The sequence below is a fragment of the Mizuhopecten yessoensis genome, unplaced genomic scaffold, assembly GCF_002113885.1.
Source record: "Mizuhopecten yessoensis strain PY_sf001 unplaced genomic scaffold, ASM211388v2 scaffold11023, whole genome shotgun sequence".
NCBI lineage: Eukaryota > Metazoa > Mollusca > Bivalvia > Pectinida > Pectinidae > Mizuhopecten > Mizuhopecten yessoensis.
Genome location: NW_018408840.1, coordinates 155,368 through 176,559, shown reverse-complemented (window position 1 = coordinate 176,559; position 21,192 = coordinate 155,368). Strand labels below are relative to the sequence as shown.

At 34.9% G+C, this 21,192-nt stretch overlaps 2 protein-coding genes across 2 annotated transcripts in view; one reads left to right on the top strand and one right to left on the bottom strand.

Moving 5' to 3' along the window:
- Nucleotides 1-1,757: 1,757 nt before the first annotated feature.
- LOC110464699 (THAP domain-containing protein 3-like) lies at nucleotides 1,758-3,052 on the bottom strand. The gene is made up of 3 exons (XM_021520050.1): nucleotides 2,690-3,052; nucleotides 2,309-2,387; nucleotides 1,758-1,783 (listed from the first exon to the last, which is right to left on the bottom strand). The coding sequence occupies exons 1-3, from the start codon at nucleotides 3,050-3,052 to the stop codon at nucleotides 1,758-1,760; spliced, it is 468 nt and encodes a 155-aa protein (XP_021375725.1).
- A 4,974-nt stretch (nucleotides 3,053-8,026) lies between these two features.
- The window catches only part of LOC110464698 (multidrug resistance-associated protein 5-like), a 37,382-nt gene continuing 24,216 nt past the window's right edge, over nucleotides 8,027-21,192 (top strand). Inside the window, exons 1-14 of the mRNA XM_021520049.1 lie at nucleotides 8,027-8,149; nucleotides 9,172-9,350; nucleotides 11,168-11,247; nucleotides 11,838-11,986; nucleotides 12,467-12,574; nucleotides 13,781-13,928; nucleotides 14,766-14,824; nucleotides 15,528-15,599; nucleotides 15,938-16,062; nucleotides 16,526-16,598; nucleotides 17,158-17,361; nucleotides 17,920-18,067; nucleotides 18,746-18,868; nucleotides 20,029-20,207. Coding sequence (XP_021375724.1) covers nucleotides 8,027-8,149; nucleotides 9,172-9,350; nucleotides 11,168-11,247; nucleotides 11,838-11,986; nucleotides 12,467-12,574; nucleotides 13,781-13,928; nucleotides 14,766-14,824; nucleotides 15,528-15,599; nucleotides 15,938-16,062; nucleotides 16,526-16,598; nucleotides 17,158-17,361; nucleotides 17,920-18,067; nucleotides 18,746-18,868; nucleotides 20,029-20,207 — 1,770 coding nt within the window. The remainder of the gene's footprint in view (nucleotides 8,150-9,171; nucleotides 9,351-11,167; nucleotides 11,248-11,837; nucleotides 11,987-12,466; nucleotides 12,575-13,780; nucleotides 13,929-14,765; nucleotides 14,825-15,527; nucleotides 15,600-15,937; nucleotides 16,063-16,525; nucleotides 16,599-17,157; nucleotides 17,362-17,919; nucleotides 18,068-18,745; nucleotides 18,869-20,028; nucleotides 20,208-21,192) is intronic.

Here is a 21,192-nt window from a genome sequence, read left to right as displayed (position 1 = left end):
CTACTAGACGAAGTGAAAGAGTTGAGTATCACTTAGTAATAAGAACCTTTCCTATCACTCTGATCCTACAGTATAGATGGGCGGATTGGTCGAGTGGTTAACACTCTGGCTTTCCATAAAGTGCTTTCTCCTGCCCACATAACAGAGTAGAAGTATAAATTGGTCTTGGGTGGATGTTGCGGTATCTGTGCTGTAGCATTCAAGTGAGGTGGCACTATAAATGATGCCGTTAGAAGCACGGCCCTACTACAAACATAACAAATTACATTTCCAGCACACACACAGGCATTCACACATAGGGAGATATCAGTCTGGTGGCATAGGACTTGTAGTGATTGCCTGATAAGTACAATGGCTTTAAATTTGAATGAGAAAACAACAGAACACTTTCTTATTTGTATGCTTATTTATGTTTAAATTAGCTACTGTTTTTTTATGACAATTTGATATTTATGTAGACATTTTGTTCCCATTACTACATTAAATATCATATAAAACAAACATATGGTCTCTTTATTATTTTCAAACACATCACAATTATTAAAATGTAAAAGGCCAGGTTGCTCAAATGTTATTAGAGATATTAGTGGTGGCTATAACTAATCCTCAAAACACATCATTTATTTTTCTCAAAAAATCAAGTAAAATGATCTCTGGTGTTCTTGATTTTGTTGTATTCAGGTTATAGTTTTCCCTAATTGATAAAAAGTATCTTTAAACAACTGGGGCCAGCACTTTGAATAGTCCAACATGTGTAGTCTCCATATCTCCATGCATGATTCATAATCCAAGACACCAAAGTCTCAACTGTAGGCTAGTGCCTAAACCAGGACATTAGTCCAGAAACAGCTTCGGACTTCTCTGGGTGAACAAAGTTGGTGGCGATTCTCCAACAACCTCGCAATTGGGAATCTGTAAAAGTTTCACCCGTTCCTTGGTTGCTTTCATCAAATCTGTAACATAATCTGTAACATGACAAGAAAGAGATATTAGACCTTTTAAATGATTGCTCTTTTATTAGTTTTAATATGCATAAAGTGCTATCAAAATGCACAAGATGATAAATTATTGAAAATATGAGAATTTGTAGTTGCCACATAATAACATATATATAAAACACTCGTTCTCAAAGCAGCAAAAAAAAAATAACCAACCAACCATCAACTTCACATGCCAGCAAAACAAATAATTATTCTGGCATATTCTGTCATTGGCAGTTTGAAACCATTGAATTATTTTCTAAAGTAAAATTACGAATGAAATTGAATAATTATATAACTTACTGAAGGTGCACTCTGTTCTCACTTGTCGAACTGTGTAGTCACCATTCTTTTGCTTGGGGAATGTGATTCTGTATCTCTTTTCACCATTTTGAAGTGACGCCTGTTCTCTCGAAACATTCTCATATAAGTGCAGTGCAGCCAGCAACAATCTGCAGAAGGGAATAGAGCAATCTAAATCAGAAGGGGGAAAAAATCTACACTTGACAACGAATATCTTACTGACAGTATCATCAAACAGAGTTGAAATAGTAAAAAATTAAATAACTTTAAAACTATACATTTATTAATTTTATAGTATAGACATATATATATTGGCAATATTTACATTGGTTTGAGAATAATTGAGAGTTTGCACTACATGTGCATGTAGTGTATGGTGATTTACCTTTATCCTTTCCTTTAGATCTTGTTTGTGTGTAGTGGGATCTTTGTGATGGCCGACTTAAACTCTTCTGTGAAGCTACAGACTTTGTTTTAGGCTCCTCTGAGACAACAGTTACCTGAAAAAAGGAAACATGATATATATCAATTATGAAACATCATGGCCATTGATCATACAAGGTACATTGATAAAATAAATATTTTCAATCTTCAAGAGCTAGTTTTTATTTTATACAGTTAGAGATCAGGATATAATTCTTTTGTATGTTTATTATTGTTGTTTATGTTCTAAAAACATATTACTATTTTATTTTGCAAGGTTCATCTTGTGTCAGGGAAGTTATCATGCACATCAGACTAACAGAGCCGTCAAGATTTTATAAGGACCTCCAGATTATTTCTAGTGAGACTCGCAACCTCCCATGGCAGGGTAAATAAAGTTAGTGCATTTATCCATGTCTGGTCAAAAGTCATCGATCCCTTGCGGGTTTATGTCTTCTTACCATTGACTAGGTTAGATAATATTAACATAGAATAAAAATGTCAATATTATTAAAAAAAAAATCAGACTGGTTTTGTTAGCAACTAATTGGGGCCAATCATTGCGTGTCATCAATTTACACAAAGATAAAAAGATATCTTACCTCCATCTTCTTCAATATGTGTCGGTGCCTGTGGACATGAAGCATCTTCTGGCTCACGTTCTTCATACTCTCTGATCAACTGCAATTTGTAAATAAGCATGATATAGAGATTTCCCCTTAATATCAATATTTTGTAATGCAATTAATTTAGGAAATTTCTGTTTTATAATTTGTTAAGATTGACATATTACTAAGATATTGAGATTTAAAGCTATTACCTTTACACATTCACACAGGGCCCTGCACAGTGTCACATTAATTTTAACCAAAAAAGTCGAAATAGGATTTCCGTCGAAACAGGTTACACGTGTAGAAATCATTGGTCATCAGTACAAGATTACAGATAATATATTTATATATGAAACACATATAAACACTCACACGTTGGATGTCCATTTTAACGAATGCCGACCTAGGCCTTTTCACAGTCTTCGGTGTTGTCAACTCAGTCTCTGGGCTTGAGGAACGTTTCCCATGAAATGTCTGCATGGTCGGTGTCGGCATGGTCGGTGTCGTTGCACTATTGAAAATAGTAGGGACGGCATCTTCTTCTAGTGTCCTCTTCACAGTCTTCCCACTTGATTCTAACAGTCCTAACCGGAATTTCAGTGGAAAACAATCCTCCTCGAAGTGGGCACTGCACAACACTGTGTGACGAGTCGGCTCCCAATCTTTGCGTTTTCTTCTCACAAAAGCAACCCATTGTCGGTGAATATCAGATCTCTTTGCAGGAAAAGTATGCATGGAAACTCCATTGAAAGTAGTATTGGAGCATCCTCCTGCAACACAACGTCGACCACAGCGAGATACCGGCGTGTTTTCTTTGTAAATCACGGACGTGACGAAGATGTTTTGATAGTGTTTCGTAATGGCTACCCGAGCTTACCTGAGTTTGGGTCACCGCTGCTACGTCGCTTTCGGTCGTAGGTCAAAATCGGAGATTTTCCGATTTGCGCTCAGGTGTGAAAATTAGTAAAAAGGTTAAAACTTCGGTATTTTTGCAAAAAAAAAAAAAAAAATGGGATTTTTTTGAGGGTTCTATTTATCAATCTTTCTTTACTTGAAAAATATTGCAGCACTACAGTTACTCTTTAACATTTAAGCGAACACATATATTTTTTTTTTTTACAATCCTTTTAATCACAGATTTAGGGAATGAAGGGTTTAAATGTTGTTTGTTGGTGTTTAGTGGATCGAACATAGTATTCTAAAAGATATGATTAAGGTTTCAGACTTTTTTCGGTTATCAGCATCCTGTGAGGAAACTCCATGTATTGTAGCAGAAAAATGTCAACAAATAACTATATCTTTGTAATAAAGTTGTCAAAGAATCAGATATTTGGTAGACCTTTCTTAAATACATATGACTTAATAGTGGTTGCAAGGATTTATAAAACCCCAAAAAACAAACTGATTCCTATCCCTTATACAGAAAACAGTGTGGAAATATAGATGAACTGAAGGTATTGAAAATAATGTCAGGTAATTCGGGTAAAATGGACTTGATTTTACATATTCATAATGTGTTTATACAGCCTCCCTTAAGAAAAACACATTCCATACATGTTTTCAGCCTGTTTTTGTTGTCATTATCTGTCCAGCCTGTTACATCTCATCTTTGCTAGCAAGCGTTCATTTTGTATTCACATATTCATGTATTCAACCTTAGCGGATTCAGCTTTGTTCTCTAAGCTTCCAAATTATTGAACCTGGCACAGGGACTTAGCACGAATTACCATCCTATGGTCCACATATTTTTTTTATATCATACATTATATAATACACATATGTGAACTGAGGATTAGAAATTAATACCAAATCCCTGTGCATGTAAATAATAATGGCGGCGCCCAGTACCAAGTTGCCTTGTCGACTATGTCATGATTTATGTAAAAAAAAACAAAGGAGGACGCTACTTAGAGAAAATTTTCTGTATATGATCAGTTGGTAGAGATAATTGGCCATATTCTAACTGTAAATGATAACCAAGGGAAATACATAGGCGACCAGTGCTGAAATAATTTTGAAAGTTTAAAGTTTTGCTAGTTAAGTGTCTATGCAAGGTGGCAGGGGAGGGAAGTTTAACACAAGGCTAAATCTGCCAAGGTTGAATAGTACAAATTTAAATTATGAACCTTTGGCTATTGAAGATGGTGAGATAACGAGGTTCGATCGTAAAATAACATGCGTCTTCAGCAGTATGCTCCAATGAAATTACACTATAAAGTCAGCATCAGTCCTGCGCTATCACAAGGAGACAAACATGAACATACCACAGACTGCCAAAACACAAATTAATTATGCACAAACTCACCACACGCATGCATCTAGCAAATGGGGGAGGCCGTCCTTAAGTGACCATGTATAGCTGTTGAATCAAACCTGAAGTTTATTTTGACATAAAGATCTTATTTATTTGGATAATTTCATGGAAATGATGACTTGCTATTTTAAGCAAATGAGTTGTTAATTTCAGCTTGCATGCACTGTATGAATGTTATTTTAATAACATTGTCCCCCTATGAATCCCTGCTTGTCGTGAAGTGGTGCTTTCTTTGCCTTTAATACATTTGATGCTCTATTACCTGACCTGGAACGCATTCGTAGCCATACCGAGACAATTACAATACTGCGGTATAACTGTATATATACTGTGTACATAGTTTAAGCGTCTGCGAGACCAGCTGTTCTAACTTACAAACGTCCAGGTGACGAGATAGAACATGAGAGGAATGTTTTTGACTTTTGACAGGAGCTGTAGGCAATTCACACTTTTGAATTTGTACTATTCTTCTTTTTGTATAACGACGCTTTAACTTGTAAGCGAAAAATACATCACTGGCGTCACGAGCAGCAGCAATACTAAAAACGTCTTTTAATATTAACGGCTATCAAACCTGTGCTCCTGCTTACCAATAAATGCTATGTCCCAATCACCTGCCCTCTGGACTGGTTTTTAAGTAAGTTGTTTTAGTGACAAATTTTGTACAGCATGATTATTTAGCCTCTCTATCTTAATCCTTCCAACGTAGGTATCTTGAGATAAAAAAAAAATGTTGTTTACCTTACACTGTTACAATTTTTTACCATTTATATATATATATATATGGTTGTCGAAATACAAGCTCCTTAGAGCTTATGTTAACAATGACATTTATTCAACGTAAAATAATGATTCTTATATCTTGTATTTTGAAGTAACATGCCACTATCCGATAATTTTAAGATAAAACAACACACACAAGCTTTTAATCACGAACTTTTCCTCGAATGCGCCTATGTATAATCATCGGCACGATGAAGGACACAAGTTAAGGTATACTGTTGATGCCGACATGTACAAATGTATGTAAACTCTAAAACGAAAGTAGGTCTGGGCGATCGCAAACATTTAATGCTGATATTTTCGCATAAATGTCAGTTAGTACTTGATGTGATAGTAATGGATTAAACGAGTGTTACCTTGTGTTGTATTCTAGCACATCAGTGTCTCAATACATACGTTATTAATCTGTTAATGTTCGATAAACGTCTGTTTATTATTACTGTCCTGATTATGTTGTGAGCTATTTCCGGGTCACGTTCTCGTATCAAGTCCGCTTCCGGTTACGTCATAAAATGCAATTTTTCAATTCACAAAATCTTGATATTTATTAATTAAAGATAGTTTAAAGAATAAACAAAAAAGAAATATAATAAATAATTGATAGTAAATTTATCAAAAACATTATCCTTAGAGAGTATGTTCTGGGCATGATCGTTTAGAAGCTTTGCAATACTTCAAACTCTTTCAAACGCACATCAGCTCGAGATTAGGCCCCTGTTTACAAAATGGCGACTGGAAGTAGCAAGGCGGATTAAATTGGAACTTCACAAAGCCCATGTGGTCTGTTCATCTAATTTAGCCAAGATGTACTCAGACCAGTCGTTGTTTAGCCGCTAGGGTCATTCACAAAAAAAATCGTATTATTATATGAACTTGTTGTAATTAATTTAGATCCAAATGTATGATAATGAAGTATCTAGTTTATTTACAGATATTCAGACAGAGTGATAACAAGTACATATTCAAGTTGAAAATGTAATTTACAATCACTATTTGACGTCACCTGTCTTATTTTGTTTCTATTCCTTTGGGTCCCGTCAATACTATTTTATTATTAATATTAAGTTAAAGCATCAAAATGTTAATATACACTAAAAAGTTAATTCGATAACTATTTTTCGAACAAATCGTGCTCAAGTTAGTATAAACAAAAAACAGTTAGCCAAAACATCTATTAAAACAGGTCACCAAAAGCATTTGTGTATTACTTTTTGTATAATATTTTTGATCAGTTAAGACATTTGAAAATTGCTTTAAGGTCTTTTCATGCTTCCTCGTTTCGGAAAATTTAAAAACCTAAAACATGAGTTTTAGTATTAATTGAAAGCAATAAACGAACGTAGTTAGCAGTTATATTCTCAATTTTAAAGTCTTAAACATTTTCTTTCAGAGTTTTTACTTTCTTGTTCGTCCTAAATCTGCCTCGATTCTTGTCCGATTGTTAACAATCAACGTGTTTCTATGTGGGTTAATTTTCATCCTTATTATCATTTTAAGAGATGAACAGATACAAAAGAGTTTTCTGAATGTTTGAAAAATAGGAAAAGAAATGAGATATCTTATTCCAGAAATCCGGTTGAGACACAATTTCTACCAAATTATTTTCTTCTCTTGTCAGATTAGAACCTATGTGGATGGAGGAACTACAGACCTACGGACGACAAAAATGCTCAATCCTCAGACTGTGGCTGAAATTCATATGGGTTCGACTACTGATTGTGTTTATAGCCCTCTGTTTTAACGCCATCATTACATTTCTCTGTACGGTTAGTACCACAATTAGTTCTTTTGTAGTTTTTTTTATCTCTTAAATCTAAATTTCTCATTAGAACCGTTTGGTTAAACGTTTACTACAGCTCGAAAATTATTTAAAGAACATATGAAACTAAGGAGTTCATGACTTTTGCCGGCACATTAATTACAACTTCATTTCGCGCATATCTCTGTCTTTAACCATACTTAAATTGCGTTTTTGTTACTGAGCTCGGGTACTTATTTTTGTTATGTTTGATGACATTACAGGGTTACATCACCGTTGTCATAACCCGATATCTAGAGGGACCAGAAACGTCTGTGACTTACGCCATTGGATTAGTAATGTTCACTGTTGTGGGACAACTTTTAAGGTGCTGTTCGCAATCATTTATCCTCTTTTACGGAACACAAACAGGCAAGTCATTAACTGTAATATTTCTCTTAATGATATCTTATTGTCTTGGAACCATGAACTAACACAGGTTTCTAACCGTAGTAAATGTGGTATACATGTGTAAGGAACCCATATGCAGGCGGACATCATGCATTTGCCACTTAATGTAAACACCTTAATATGTAACCAACAAAACATACTAAGTGAACCATTTTCAAAATTAAGTTCTATTAATACATAATAATGATAATAATAAAATATATGGGTTTCGGAAGTTATTTCAGTTAATGAAATTTCTAATAATTACACTCAACAGATATAGCCATTTAAATATATAAGGCATTATTTAGAAATGCAATAACACCATGTTCATGTTTGATGCTTGAATACACGTTTCGCATTGTTGAAAAACACCTCAGTTCTTGACTTTTATTTGAGATAATTGCCCTCCAGTGTTAATGATATGGCATATGTGTTTGTTTTACTTCCTTCACATCTAGGAATAAGATTTCGATCTGCAATACTGGGAATGACATACAAAAAACTTCTGAAGTTGAAGAGTATGAATGGGAGGATTGCGTCTGAAGTAAGTTTGTACTTTTCAACCAACGATTAATGTTGCACAAATCCACAAACTGAGTTAGGTATGCTACAAAACAAAGATTAAACAATACACAAGAAAGTACAGAGGTAAAACGTAATTCGAACCCTTTCGAAAGGAAAGATTTACATGAAGACCCTTCGCACAGTGACAAACACTCAACACGATGTTCCGGAATGTCTAACAGAGTCTATCAAATGTAGACATGTAGGAAATGGATATTCTACACAAGGGTGTAAGATTGAGGTCAACATCCGGCAAAGCCTCGGTTCTGACCCGAATTCTGCACTAGAGGGTAGATATCCAACATACCTACATAATGATAGCCTTTTCATCTCCCACTTATCAACCGAAATTATAGGCAAACCAGACCAAAGATATTGTAGACATGCAACACTAAATGAAGTACAATTTCTAGATAACGTACGTACAAACAAAGACCATATTTGGAAAGATCGGTTAAAACGACAATGCCTATGTCCTGGAAGTGGTGACATTGTGTACAGTGTTGAGAAAGGGTTGGTACGTGTATTATAGAAAATTGTTCTTATTCGTTTTGAGGCTACAAAATGTACCATGCAATTTTGTGATACATTTTGGTTCTAATTATTTTGTATTTATCGCTCTAATATGACCCATTTCCATTCTCTACCATTTTTATACATTACGTTAAATGTTTTTCCTACCAAATATAAGTTGTGCTCATAGTAAAAACAGGCAAGACAGTTGAAATCGATGATCAAGAATATCGGAAACGCTTGAATTATGCATTAACATAAAACAACACATCTTACAATTTATAAAGAATCAATACAACATCCCTATTGTGTAACTATTTTCAGTACATCAGTCACTTTGGAAGTATTTATCAAAATTTTGAAGTCTTCATCTTTGGAAAGTCAATGGCAGGACTAATTAATGGGAAATAGATTTATTTATTATTATCATTAACCAAATTAACGTTTAAATTGTTGAATTAAATAACCTATAGAAATGATTGTTTTTAGATAATAACAATATTTGGGTCGGATGCCTTGAGAGTGTTTATGAACACTCTGATGTTCGTGTATCTCATTGCCATGCCCATCTACCTGATAATAGGGACCGTATATATCTACTACCTCATTGGACTGTGGTGCTTCGTAGCTTTTGCAATATTCATTGTCATCTTCGCAATACAGGTAAGGTAACCGATTCTTCTTGATATGCATGCATATAGCTAGGTGTTTTAAGCTCACCCAAGATTAATAAAACATTGAGTAATTCTTCCGTCCATCCAGTATCAATTGTAACTATAAAGACTACTTCTCAAGAACGAGAGAATGGAAACAGCTTGACTAATTTGATACTCATGTGGAATCCCGTTGCAATTGAACGTGTTTATCAAAAATGAAAACGTTTGGTTTCATGATAGAAGGGGGAGGGAGGGAATGACCGATAGAGGTACCAGAAATAATAGATTCAAAATCATTCGTCAGTCACCATAATAGAAATGAAAGACAACTAAGAGGTATGGATGTGTAAAAAGCGCAAATGTTTGATTAGAAAGTTTAGGAAAGTTTTCGGTTGAGTTATTCAAAGTACACATTTTGTAAATTAAATTTCTGCTGGAAACAGTAATGTGACTGTAACCCTGATTCAATAGTACTTGGAACAAGTCTTTTGACAATGACTATTTTAGCAACTATCTGAACACCAGTGATAAAGAAAGGCACGTCCGTTTCATTATTTTTTGAATATATACTTGTCAAGATTGTACAGAGGAGTGATCGGTTAGTTTTTCTTCTTTCGAAGTTTTAATTATATATGTAGGATACCCATGGTTATTAAGCTTTCAATTTTAATTGCATACAGGAAATGTAATAATGTTTGCCGACAAGACTTATACCATGTAGATGTTTTGTCTGCAGGATCCAACTCAGCATGCTGTCGTTTCACTCATTGTCAAGCGTAGTCTTCTACAGAATCCATCAGTATCTTGAAATTCACATTACGTCGTTAAAAGGTGTATCTTATGACTTGAAAATCTCCCGTAGCTTTGCATTACTGCTACTATTTATATCACAAGCCACTACTTGTCCCACTGAGCCATATCGGATTGGGATGTATGACAAGAACATACTAATTGGGATGAATCATTCTAGGATTATTCAAATACATCTGTAAAAGCGTTAGGCCACAGTTGATCTCCTATCAAGCAATGGGTTTAAAATAACTCTGCCATTCCTTTATATTTTTTATTCAGGCTTTGCTTATTGAAATAATCTCACGCCTCAGACGAAAGACGTTAGCATGGACAGATATAAGGGTAGGTACTGCCACAAAACTATTTAACGTAATACACCATAAAAGGGGTGAGCGTTAGAAACCTTTAAGTTTAATGATAATTACAATAATGAGTAAACAAAGCGTAGCGGAATTGCGTCATTTCGGTACATATGTAACAACTAATTGTACATACGCTAACAGCGAAGCCGAATCGACATCGATTTGTTGGCAACTCGTACACATGTTACACCTTTGTACTAGTCACCGGAACGTCACATAGAAGAACTTATTGGTTGTGTTACAAGAATCTTTTCATAATAAATAATGAGTAATATTTTAACCATATGCATGAAACCATGTATCATGTAACTGTTATGTATTGTGTGTGGTTTTATATATAATCAGATCCATCTTTAATATGTACGTAAAGGTAACATTTACGATAGAGCTTTGTCATCATTGTCACTTATCCATAATCCGTAAACGGGCAGTCAATACAATTCAAACAATTATTCAGAGGTCGACAGAAACAACTATCATTTCGAAAGGGGGCTACAGGAAGTCAAATCAGTAATAGAATAATAAATTAGATAAAAATTGTCATTTCTAATGTCCACTTTGTCTCAGGTCAGGTACTACAGAATATCGACATTTACATAATTCTTCGTGTGGGAAACGTGTGTCTATCAAGACAACTGTACAATGTATGTCTTGTATTCCCCCTGGACAGATAAGAAAGATGAACGAAGTTCTCGCTAGCATGAGGTTGATTAAAATGTATGCGTGGGAAGACTCTTTTAAAAATTCTATTATGGGTAAGTTGGTCATTTACAATTTATTGTTTGTAAAACGGAAAACCAGAAAAATTCTTTTTACCCATCTCTTTGTATGTAAAATACACACGTCCAATATGGAACATTTATTATGGACCCCATATGGATGTACTCAGTGACCTTCACTATTATGACGACACTTTCGTATGACGTTTACATAATGACGTCATAATCAAAGCTTCTCAAAACGTTGTTTAAGTGTCGATAACGGTGTTGTCGTCCGCAGGCGAGACTGCTTTATGAACTTAAGAACTTTTGCACACGCCTGCCATGCAGTTTAGCATGGCTATTTAAATTTGAATTATCCCTATGATACACCGTACGTTCCAAATATTGTCCTATTTTGTGTATACATTGTCTTAAAATTATGCATTATTTGTTTTTACTATGTCGTGTTGTACCACATTTTGGGCAAGAGATGGGAGGGGGGGGGGAGAACAAATCAATGTGAGAACATGTGTGGAAAATAGTATATGAATCCCTCTAAAAGGACCATTTTTTCTTATCATAACTATGAAATATATGATATTTTAGATGAATTGCTATCTAACAAATTTCACGATGTTCGACAGATATAAGGGAAACTGAAACTAAACCCCTGTTGCAATCGACAATATTAAATGCGATTTCCATTGCCATCATCCCGATTACCCCGTCACTAGCTACGGTAGCCACCATAGCAACGTACGTCAATGCGGGAAATGAACTGACAGCGTCGACGGTAAGTCAGTTATTGTTACACTAAGTCCATATCTAAGTCGTATATGACATACTATTATTTTAATCCCTATATGTTAATATTTTCTATGGAAAGGAAATACACCAACAAGGAATCTACCAAATACCGTACAAATACGGCTTGCCAGTGGCATAACAATTGAATTAGATCAACCATATTGCAAACGTGAAAAATACATGTCATCAAATTTGTTGATATCATTAGTCAATAAAATGTATGTCTTATTATAACAATATACAAAAGTACACACTTATTCTACTTTACAATAATTAATAAACAATTTAAATCAACCATAATGATATTAATTAATATTCATTATAACAATATCAAGCAAGACATACTTTGCATATAGCAGTAGCAATGTAGCAGTAGCAATAAAGCAGTAGCAATGTAGCAGTAGCAATATAGCAGTAAACTTTAGCACTGTTTGTACTTGATTTTGATTTCATAATTATATTGCAGGGTTTTTCTATCGTCGCTACCCTCACCTTCATGCGGATCGTAGTGTCGTACGCTCCGTTCTCCGCTCGGATATTTGGAGAAACCTTGATAAGTTTTGAGAGAATAAAGGTATACAGCGAAACGTAGTGCATCTCAGATAAATCCATTCCCAGAATCCTTTTTACCGGAAGTATTGTTTCAACTCACACAAAACCTATATTTACAGCCCTACTACAATGATCCGGACACCAGGTACATTATGTAACAAGGGTAAATATCACCGGTCCTGATTCTATATTGCTAAATCCAATAAAAACAAAAACATCAGATCCAACTAAAAAAAACTGTAACCACGCATTGAAAACAGTTTTTCCCGGTATGATTACAATTTTGAAGTTACATTTCTAAAACGAAAAATGTACCTGATCGACTTTTTTGAAGAAAATAAAAACATTATTAAGGTAATATAAAAAAAAACGTATAATCGACAACACTGTTCTAAGTGTAAAAAGTTCAGTGGGGCTGATAAACTGATGTCGAGGGTTCTAACCCTCGACATCAGTTTATTATACCATAGCTGTAAACGATAACGCTATCTGACCAATAGAATGCTTGACCCACTGTGCTACAGTTTTATCCAAAAGAAATAAAGGAGAGAGTGCTATATGTACAAAAAACGATGCAATGGGTTAGGCAACACAAATGTAAAAATATTGTAATATATAAACGTACCAATTACAAATTGATAGTGTGAGAGTAGGATGTGTATACGCCTGATAACAGTACCAGTGTGTGGAAGTATCTCCCTTAGACCGCGCTTTATATTGACAGAGTGCGCGTTGGTATTTACCGCTTATCATTACATTATCATACAACAAAAAAACCTGTAAACAATCAATCACATTCTTAAGGTTTTCAATTTAAAATGTTATTTTTTTCTGTTTTCGTGGTGAGAACATTTTCTCATTGTACAGTAGAGTGCTAGTTTTATACTCATTTAATTGCTGTATGGAACATGCAATGAAACCGTCTGAGATAAAGTCTCTAATTAAGTTCACAATACATTTTTTCCATTTCTTCTTGTTCACATAGAAGCTGGTCCATGGTAAATTGTATATTCAAATTGGTTGTTTTGTTTTCAATCTAACAAAATGTTTTTTTTTATTTAAAAAAACAATCCTTTATTGTTGAATAAGTGCATGTTGTTTCCTAAACAATGTATATGGGTTGTGATGTTTCTTGGCATGTTTTTATTAGTTTAGTATATCTGCAATCGTTTTAGCAAAGCACATGAGCCCTTGATACATGTACAATGTATTTTTTTCTTCATTACAGCGTTTCATGTTGGAAGAAGAATTCAAGCCACCAGGACGAGATGTCGTCAATTCTGATAATGCTATTGAGCTCCATGATACGGTGTTTACGTGGGATGGCAATAACAACAACAATCCAGACGACAATCTTACGTCTGAGGAATCCGAAAGTATGAGAATATATGCTGATACAAACTTATCCCAGTAAACGATTTTCATAAATGACTAATATTAAAAAGCAAAATTGAAAATAAAAATAGATCAGAGTCATCCAGCAGTGACAATATGAACTTAAAGCTGATACGGTAATAAAACTAGAAATAAAAGAATCAGGAACCCCGACAAAAAAAATAACAATGAAAAACGGACACAACAAAAGGAGCTCATTAACGGTAATCGTCTCCTGTACCCTTTGTGGCTACCATGTTGACGCTTCCGGTTATATCAACAATAGCATGTCGGTAACAATCAACATAAAACTAGGGAAGTCGCTCGTATTTCTAGACTGCATTATTTAATCATCGAGTCTATGTTTTCAAAAATTCGAAAGATATCAAGAGATCTGAACAAATACAAATCAAAAAGATATATTGGAAAACTTGATATATCAAGAATATGCTCTTATGGTTTTTAATTAAATGTCTTTACTTTTTTTTCATTTTAATAAAAACTTGATTTACAAAGCAAATATTCAACTTAGGTTTATGTTTTGGGTTATTTTAGACCTGGATTTTCATTCTCTGTGTTAATTTGAGTTAAGTGTTTACTTTGTATGTCTTTCTATATCAAAACAATAAATCTTTAATGGGTGCTTCCTTATCTCGTGTTTTGTTATTGTTATTGTTTTGATTGACTTTTAAGTTCAGTCGCTATTGTTTCGCTAAATTTTCTTAGGGGAGATACTTTCTTTGTCATACTTAATTAAAATGTATTTATTAAGGACGATTGTGCACAATAAAATAAGATGCTTGCTCATTCAATATCATTCTTTGTTATTATTATTTTAGAATCAAACCACGAGTCATCATCGCTAGTACTGCAGAACATCAATCTAACAGTCATTAGGGTAAGTAGGGTAAGATATGGGGAAATAATGTCTAAAAATCTAAAACTTTCATAGATTTATTCAACCCTTCAACAGCACTAGTTAATGTCATTACTATGCTAAATATAAAGCAGTTACAAAGTATACAAAAGATGATATAGCACTTCCTAACTTTATTTTAAATCAAAGCCATCTTAATTACACTATTTTATAGCAAACTCTATATTTCTTGTCATGATAAGATATTCTTTTAGTATAGTATTGCATGACAAGATTCGGCAAAAACGGTGGCGCAGTTCCGTGTGGACATGGCAATAGCATGCGGAAAATTATTACAAACACATCACAACGAAGATTTTGACATCAATGAATTCGATTATCGTATCAATTTCAACCATAAACTACTTCATGTTGATGTTTATTGCACATGTATATCGTCTACAAGGTGCAAAATGCACTTAATTTAAGCATTGAACTGCTTTCAGTTGGCATTCATAGGCAATATGCATGCCAACTGGACAAAGGCAAATTCAATGAAGCGCTACAATGGTAAATATAATGATAGCAAATCTACAATAATGTATACCTCATACAATACATCGTGCTACTCAGGTCTGAGTTATAAACAACACTCCTAACGTTGTAAAAGGGAAATAACCCGTTAATATATCACAGATGTAATGTACAAAGCAACTAACGTTTAGTTGCACTATTCTGTGTATAGGGGAAGCATATTGGAATATGTGGAGCTGTCGGCTGTGGCAAATCGTCCTTGTTACAAGCACTGATCGGACGGGTAGGTAATTATAGTGCTATTAGTTCGGTGGATAAGAATGTTATTATTGTAATGTTTTGTATCCAGAAAATCATCATAACCGATGCTATCAAAACAATTTTACATTTGTATTTAAGTCCAAGTCAAATAGATATTATAATTTTTGTTTGATTTTTTTTAAAGCAGTATATTCTTTATCTTTACAACTCCATGCACAAAATAAAATGGACAATGTATCGTGGTTGAAACTTAGTTACATCACGATTTCAACAGACATTTCCATGAGTCTTTTTAATTCGATATTTCAGCAGTTCTTAATATGAATAAGACTCTTTACAATACCTCTTGTTTTACGTCAGATGCCACTGCTAACTGGACGTCTGGCTGTTGACGGTTCCGTAGCCTACGCAGCACAGCAGGCCTGGATATTTAACGGGACGTTGAGGGAAAACGTCCTTTTTGGAAATCCCTATAATCCAGATTGGTAGGACATCGGAAATAGCAATGCTGTATAATGCCTTAATGCTAACATATATAAACTGTAAATAAAGCTGTGTTGGGGGACCCAAAGCTATCATATTGGAACAAATCAAACTATGTTCGTCTGCATCCCTCACATTTAATAAATTTGGATTTTTACATGAACATAGCGATTATTAAACGATATCATCCATACTACACTTCGTATCTTGGATTTAACACACATGTGATACACATTCATAACAAATACGTACAAACAATATTTCTACTGAAGATATACAATTTCAATGTGTTTTTTGTTTTTGCTAAATCGTTCACGTTTAGGCATGAAGTATCTCTAACAGCAACAGTCTGTCTGCACATAACGATCAATTGAAAGTAAAACCCTGGTTAACTACAATAAAATATAAAAGATCATTATTTATTTAATCTTAACGTAATTGATTAGTTAATTAATTTCCATACAGGTACAGAAAGGTTTTAACCGCATGTAGCTTGGATCCAGATCTCCGTATACTGGCCAATGGTGACATGACTGAGGTAACACTTTCTTATTATTGTTTTGCCGGTTTTACCCGGAGGTAAACAATATCTATATAAAATAAAACCATTAAAAGCCCTTCGTAAGTAGCATCACAGCAAAGTAAGAACTTACCAAACTATCGAGCACCACCGGGCTTGGTTGTAGCAAAGCAAGTAATGCTTTTGAAAGGAATCCAAGAAAATTTAAAACAATAAGCCATTTGAGTGTTATTGAAATCAAGAAAATGATAGAAAAAGAAGTTGGAAACAATCAAGAAAAGAATGTTTATGGTTGTGTTGGTTTCCTGAAATCTGAAGGACCTGGAACACTTCATAAAGGTATTATCAGAATAAGAACTGGATACAAAAAAAACCGACAGAAATAGGGGAGACAACAAACCAAGAAGGAGGACATCATATATCTGTAGCATATGTTATATACGTCCTGATGTCTTATATCTAATCAATCAATCTGTATTGATAATCAGAAATCTAAGAGATGTCTTCTTTAATTTAATCATGGTATTATGGCAAACACTGAAAACATAAATATTCCTAAAAAAACCTTTCATTTCAGATTGGTGATAAAGGCACTAATCTTAGTGGTGGTCAGAAACAGCGCGTGATCCTGGCACGTGCCGTCTACAGTAAACGCGACATATATCTCCTTGACGACCCGCTGTCTGCTGTTGATGTCCATGTTGGGCAGCACCTGTTCCACAAATGCATTGATAAAGTTTTAAGGGATAAAACTGTTGTTTTAGTAACCCACCAATTGCAGGTAAAAATTATGGACATATATGATGATGCAAAGTTTTTTTTTTCAATTTTGGACAGTAAATACTGTCTATACTGTCTATAATAATGAACAATTTGCTTTTAGTTCATGTCACCTTTCCCACGAAACACCTTTAGGCTGAATGTCCAACAAGACAAACTAATTTTCCAACATTTCCTTCAATTACCGCCATTTAGGGAATATATAAATAAATGAAGGTTGTTTTCTTACATCGCAATAAAAATAACCTGCAAAAAGTATTTCGCGAAAAATATTTAAAAACAAAAATGTGATCAACAAATTAAGCGACGTATGGATACGCTGCTCTTCAAAAACATTACCTGGATGTTTGTTTGACTAATTTAGCACAATGGGAAATGACAAATACAAATGTTAAAAATCAACAAAATATTGTTCCAAAATATATAGTTAAAAAGAGTAGATTATAGTAATATTTCAAAAGTATAATAGCGTTATTTACATATTTGCCGCAACTTAGAGTTGTTAAAATCTTACATAGACGACTGCCATGTTATTATTATTCATAATGATATTATTCAGTATTTAAAACATTGCGACGAGATTTACGTGATGGATGATGGTGAAATAACCGAACATGGATCATACGAGTGGTTGTTGGCCAAGGAGGGACATTACAAAAGGTTGATGGAACAATTCAACTACAACCTAGACGAGACACGTGCTGAAGGTAATGTTTTCTTGTGTCTTGCTCTTATTATCATAACTTTCTCTAAACTATAGATGCGCCCTCTTACCAAAACTTCCAAAGATCTTTCAGCTGTCTTAACGCAATTGCATATAAACCTATTATGGGATGGCAGTGGCTGTGATGACTCAAAGTTAAGTTAGGTGGCCTCAAGTGAGTGCAAACTACAGTTTCGTCACTTGTATCTTTCATAGTTTTTCCTGGAATTTGTTACGAGAACACTCATGCTGTTGCCTTATCAACAGCTCCAAAAATCTTACTGACATCGATGTTTTAACCAATCCACGCCAAACATTTCCCCCAATATGTCAATCGATAGATGCTTCGAAATAATTGATGAACGCCCATCTTTTAAACAAGATACTCCCAAACTGAAGATAGTTTATAAAGTAATGTTTTACTGTGTATTTTGTTAAATATGTGATATCATACGTATATTTCCTTAGGGGGGCCTTTAGATATCTCTTTTATGAATTGATAGAGCGCTTTACGACTTCTGTAAATCAAATCTTTGATATACAAACTTTATGTTTTAAGAATGAATGACAAATTTATACTATAAACTAGCTGTTATGTAAACGTCACGGCCTGCGTAGATACAGATTAAGTAATATATGATATGTAGAATGTATGTTAATACGAGGATCCTTACATTTACAGATGGTACAAAGTTCGCCGACAATGATATAGACCAGGAGAAATCTATTGATATATCCAAAATACAACAGCAGAATGATTCTTCAGGAACGGTTGACTATGACAACAACTATGAAAAGGGTTTTTGTGAATTTTGTACTGTCTTATCATTCCTTCTCTTCTCCCTTCATTCCTTTCTCAAGTGTCATAACCAATATTACCTTAGGAACAACTATCAATGTTTTCCGTTCTCTATTTTTCTTGTTCAATCGATGCACTGCCGTATCCATTACTGGTAAAGTTAGATTTTACAGTTTCTGATTCCAAGATCGACAGGCTTTATGATAGAGCAAAAGCTTTTTGTACACCATTTCAATTCAATATTTCATTCGGCTATTTGTCATCAATGTTATGTTAAACGGGGTTGATAATACGATATATAAATTACATATACATGTACATGTACCTATTGGATCTGAACTCTGTTTGTAGACTTTCTATCTACAGAAACGGAATTCAATGTCATTTTAAAGGCTTGATTTCTGTTGCTGCTATGATAAAAACAGTTGTATATATACCTTGGTTTCCATCACTGGTGACCAAGCACTTGTCTATCGATTGACGGATTGACAAACAATCCTATGATATATATGGTGCGGTTCGTGATATCTTTCAATTAGTCTTACAGACTGTTCCTCAGTCTCATGGTTCCTCAATATACTGTGATGTGATAATATTATGTTATGAAGTGTGTAAGTCTTTAGGCTCAATAAAAATAATTAGGAAATTTACAAAAAGTATACTTCAGACTTATTCTGTACTTTGTGTATGTATTGTAAGTTATTTAAAATATGACGAGTTTGATTTTCCAATAGTGAACTTTTCCTTTTTTTGATAGTAATACCTCTGCTTCCCTTACCTATAGTGTTAACATGTCGCAGTTGATTCGGTACTAAAGAGCTTGCTCCGAAAATCATTACTTTCTTGATAGTTGTCGACTGCTGACGGACAAACGTATAATACAGGATTTGCAAAGATGCAGTTTGATGAAGACTTTGAACACGTTTTATGGTCTGCATCAGGATGTCACAGGGAAATGCTATTTCTAGATGTGAGGACCTGCCGTTACTTGGATTCTACTTAGATTTACATGGCGGGTGCCATCGATGAAGCAGAAGACATTTACTTATCCTGAACACATTGTCTTCCACCTTTCCCAAAAAGCCACCGATCTAAGCAATACTTATTTTATAATGAATATGGTAATATCTTTAAGCATAACATTTTGAATATTATGTCCTTTCCAGGTATTCTGACCGACAGAGAGACATCACAATCTGGCGGAATAAGTGTAGGTTCATACATGAGCTACGTTTGTGCAGCCGGAGGCAATATAGTGATATCTATTGTGTTCCTGCTGTATGTGTTAGCCATTTCTTCGGTTTCATTCAGTGAATGGTGGCTTGGACTTTGGATTCAGCAGAGGGTAGGTTAAAATTGAATCTGATCAATAGATGAAAACATAGAAGATACATTTAATCGATCAATATGGTTATCATTTCAATATTCATGTCCATTAACTGTCCCCTACATTTATACTAAACGACATGCATTACTATACTAATGCTGCGGCCTCAACAATCGTTGGCATTGCCTTTATCAACGCCACCATTTACCTACAAACAACAAAAACAACGTCACCACTACCGACACCAGCCCTAAAACCTACACCATCACCACCAACACCACCACTACCTACACCGTCCCTACAAACAACAAAAACAACACCAACGTCACCACTACCAACACCACCACCAACACCATCCCTACAACCTACACCATTACCACCAACGTCACCATAACCTACACCGTCCCTCCAATAGACACTATCAGCACCCACACAACATCACCACTACCTACACCATCCCTCCAATAATCACCATCAATACCATCATTTATCTACAAATAACACCATCACCACCAATGTCACCATTCCCTACAAACAACACCATCACCACCAACACCACCACTATCTATACCGCCCCTACAACCTACACCATCACCACCAACGTCGCCACTACCTACACCATCCCTACAACCTACACCATCACAACCAACATCACCATTACCTACATCGCCCCTTCAACCTTCATCATCACTACCAACACCACCACTACCTAAACCTACACCGTCTCTACAACCTACACCACCACCACTTACACCACCACTGCCCACACCATCCCTACAACCTACATAATCACCACCAACGTCAACACTACCCATACTGTCCCTACAAAACCTACATAATCACCACCAACGTCACCATTACCTGCATTGTCACTACGATCAACACCCTCACCAACAACACCACCACTACGTACACCGTTCCAACAACCTACACCTACATCACCATCATCACCACATCCTATATCTTCCCTACAACCAACACCATCACTTCCAACACCGGCCCT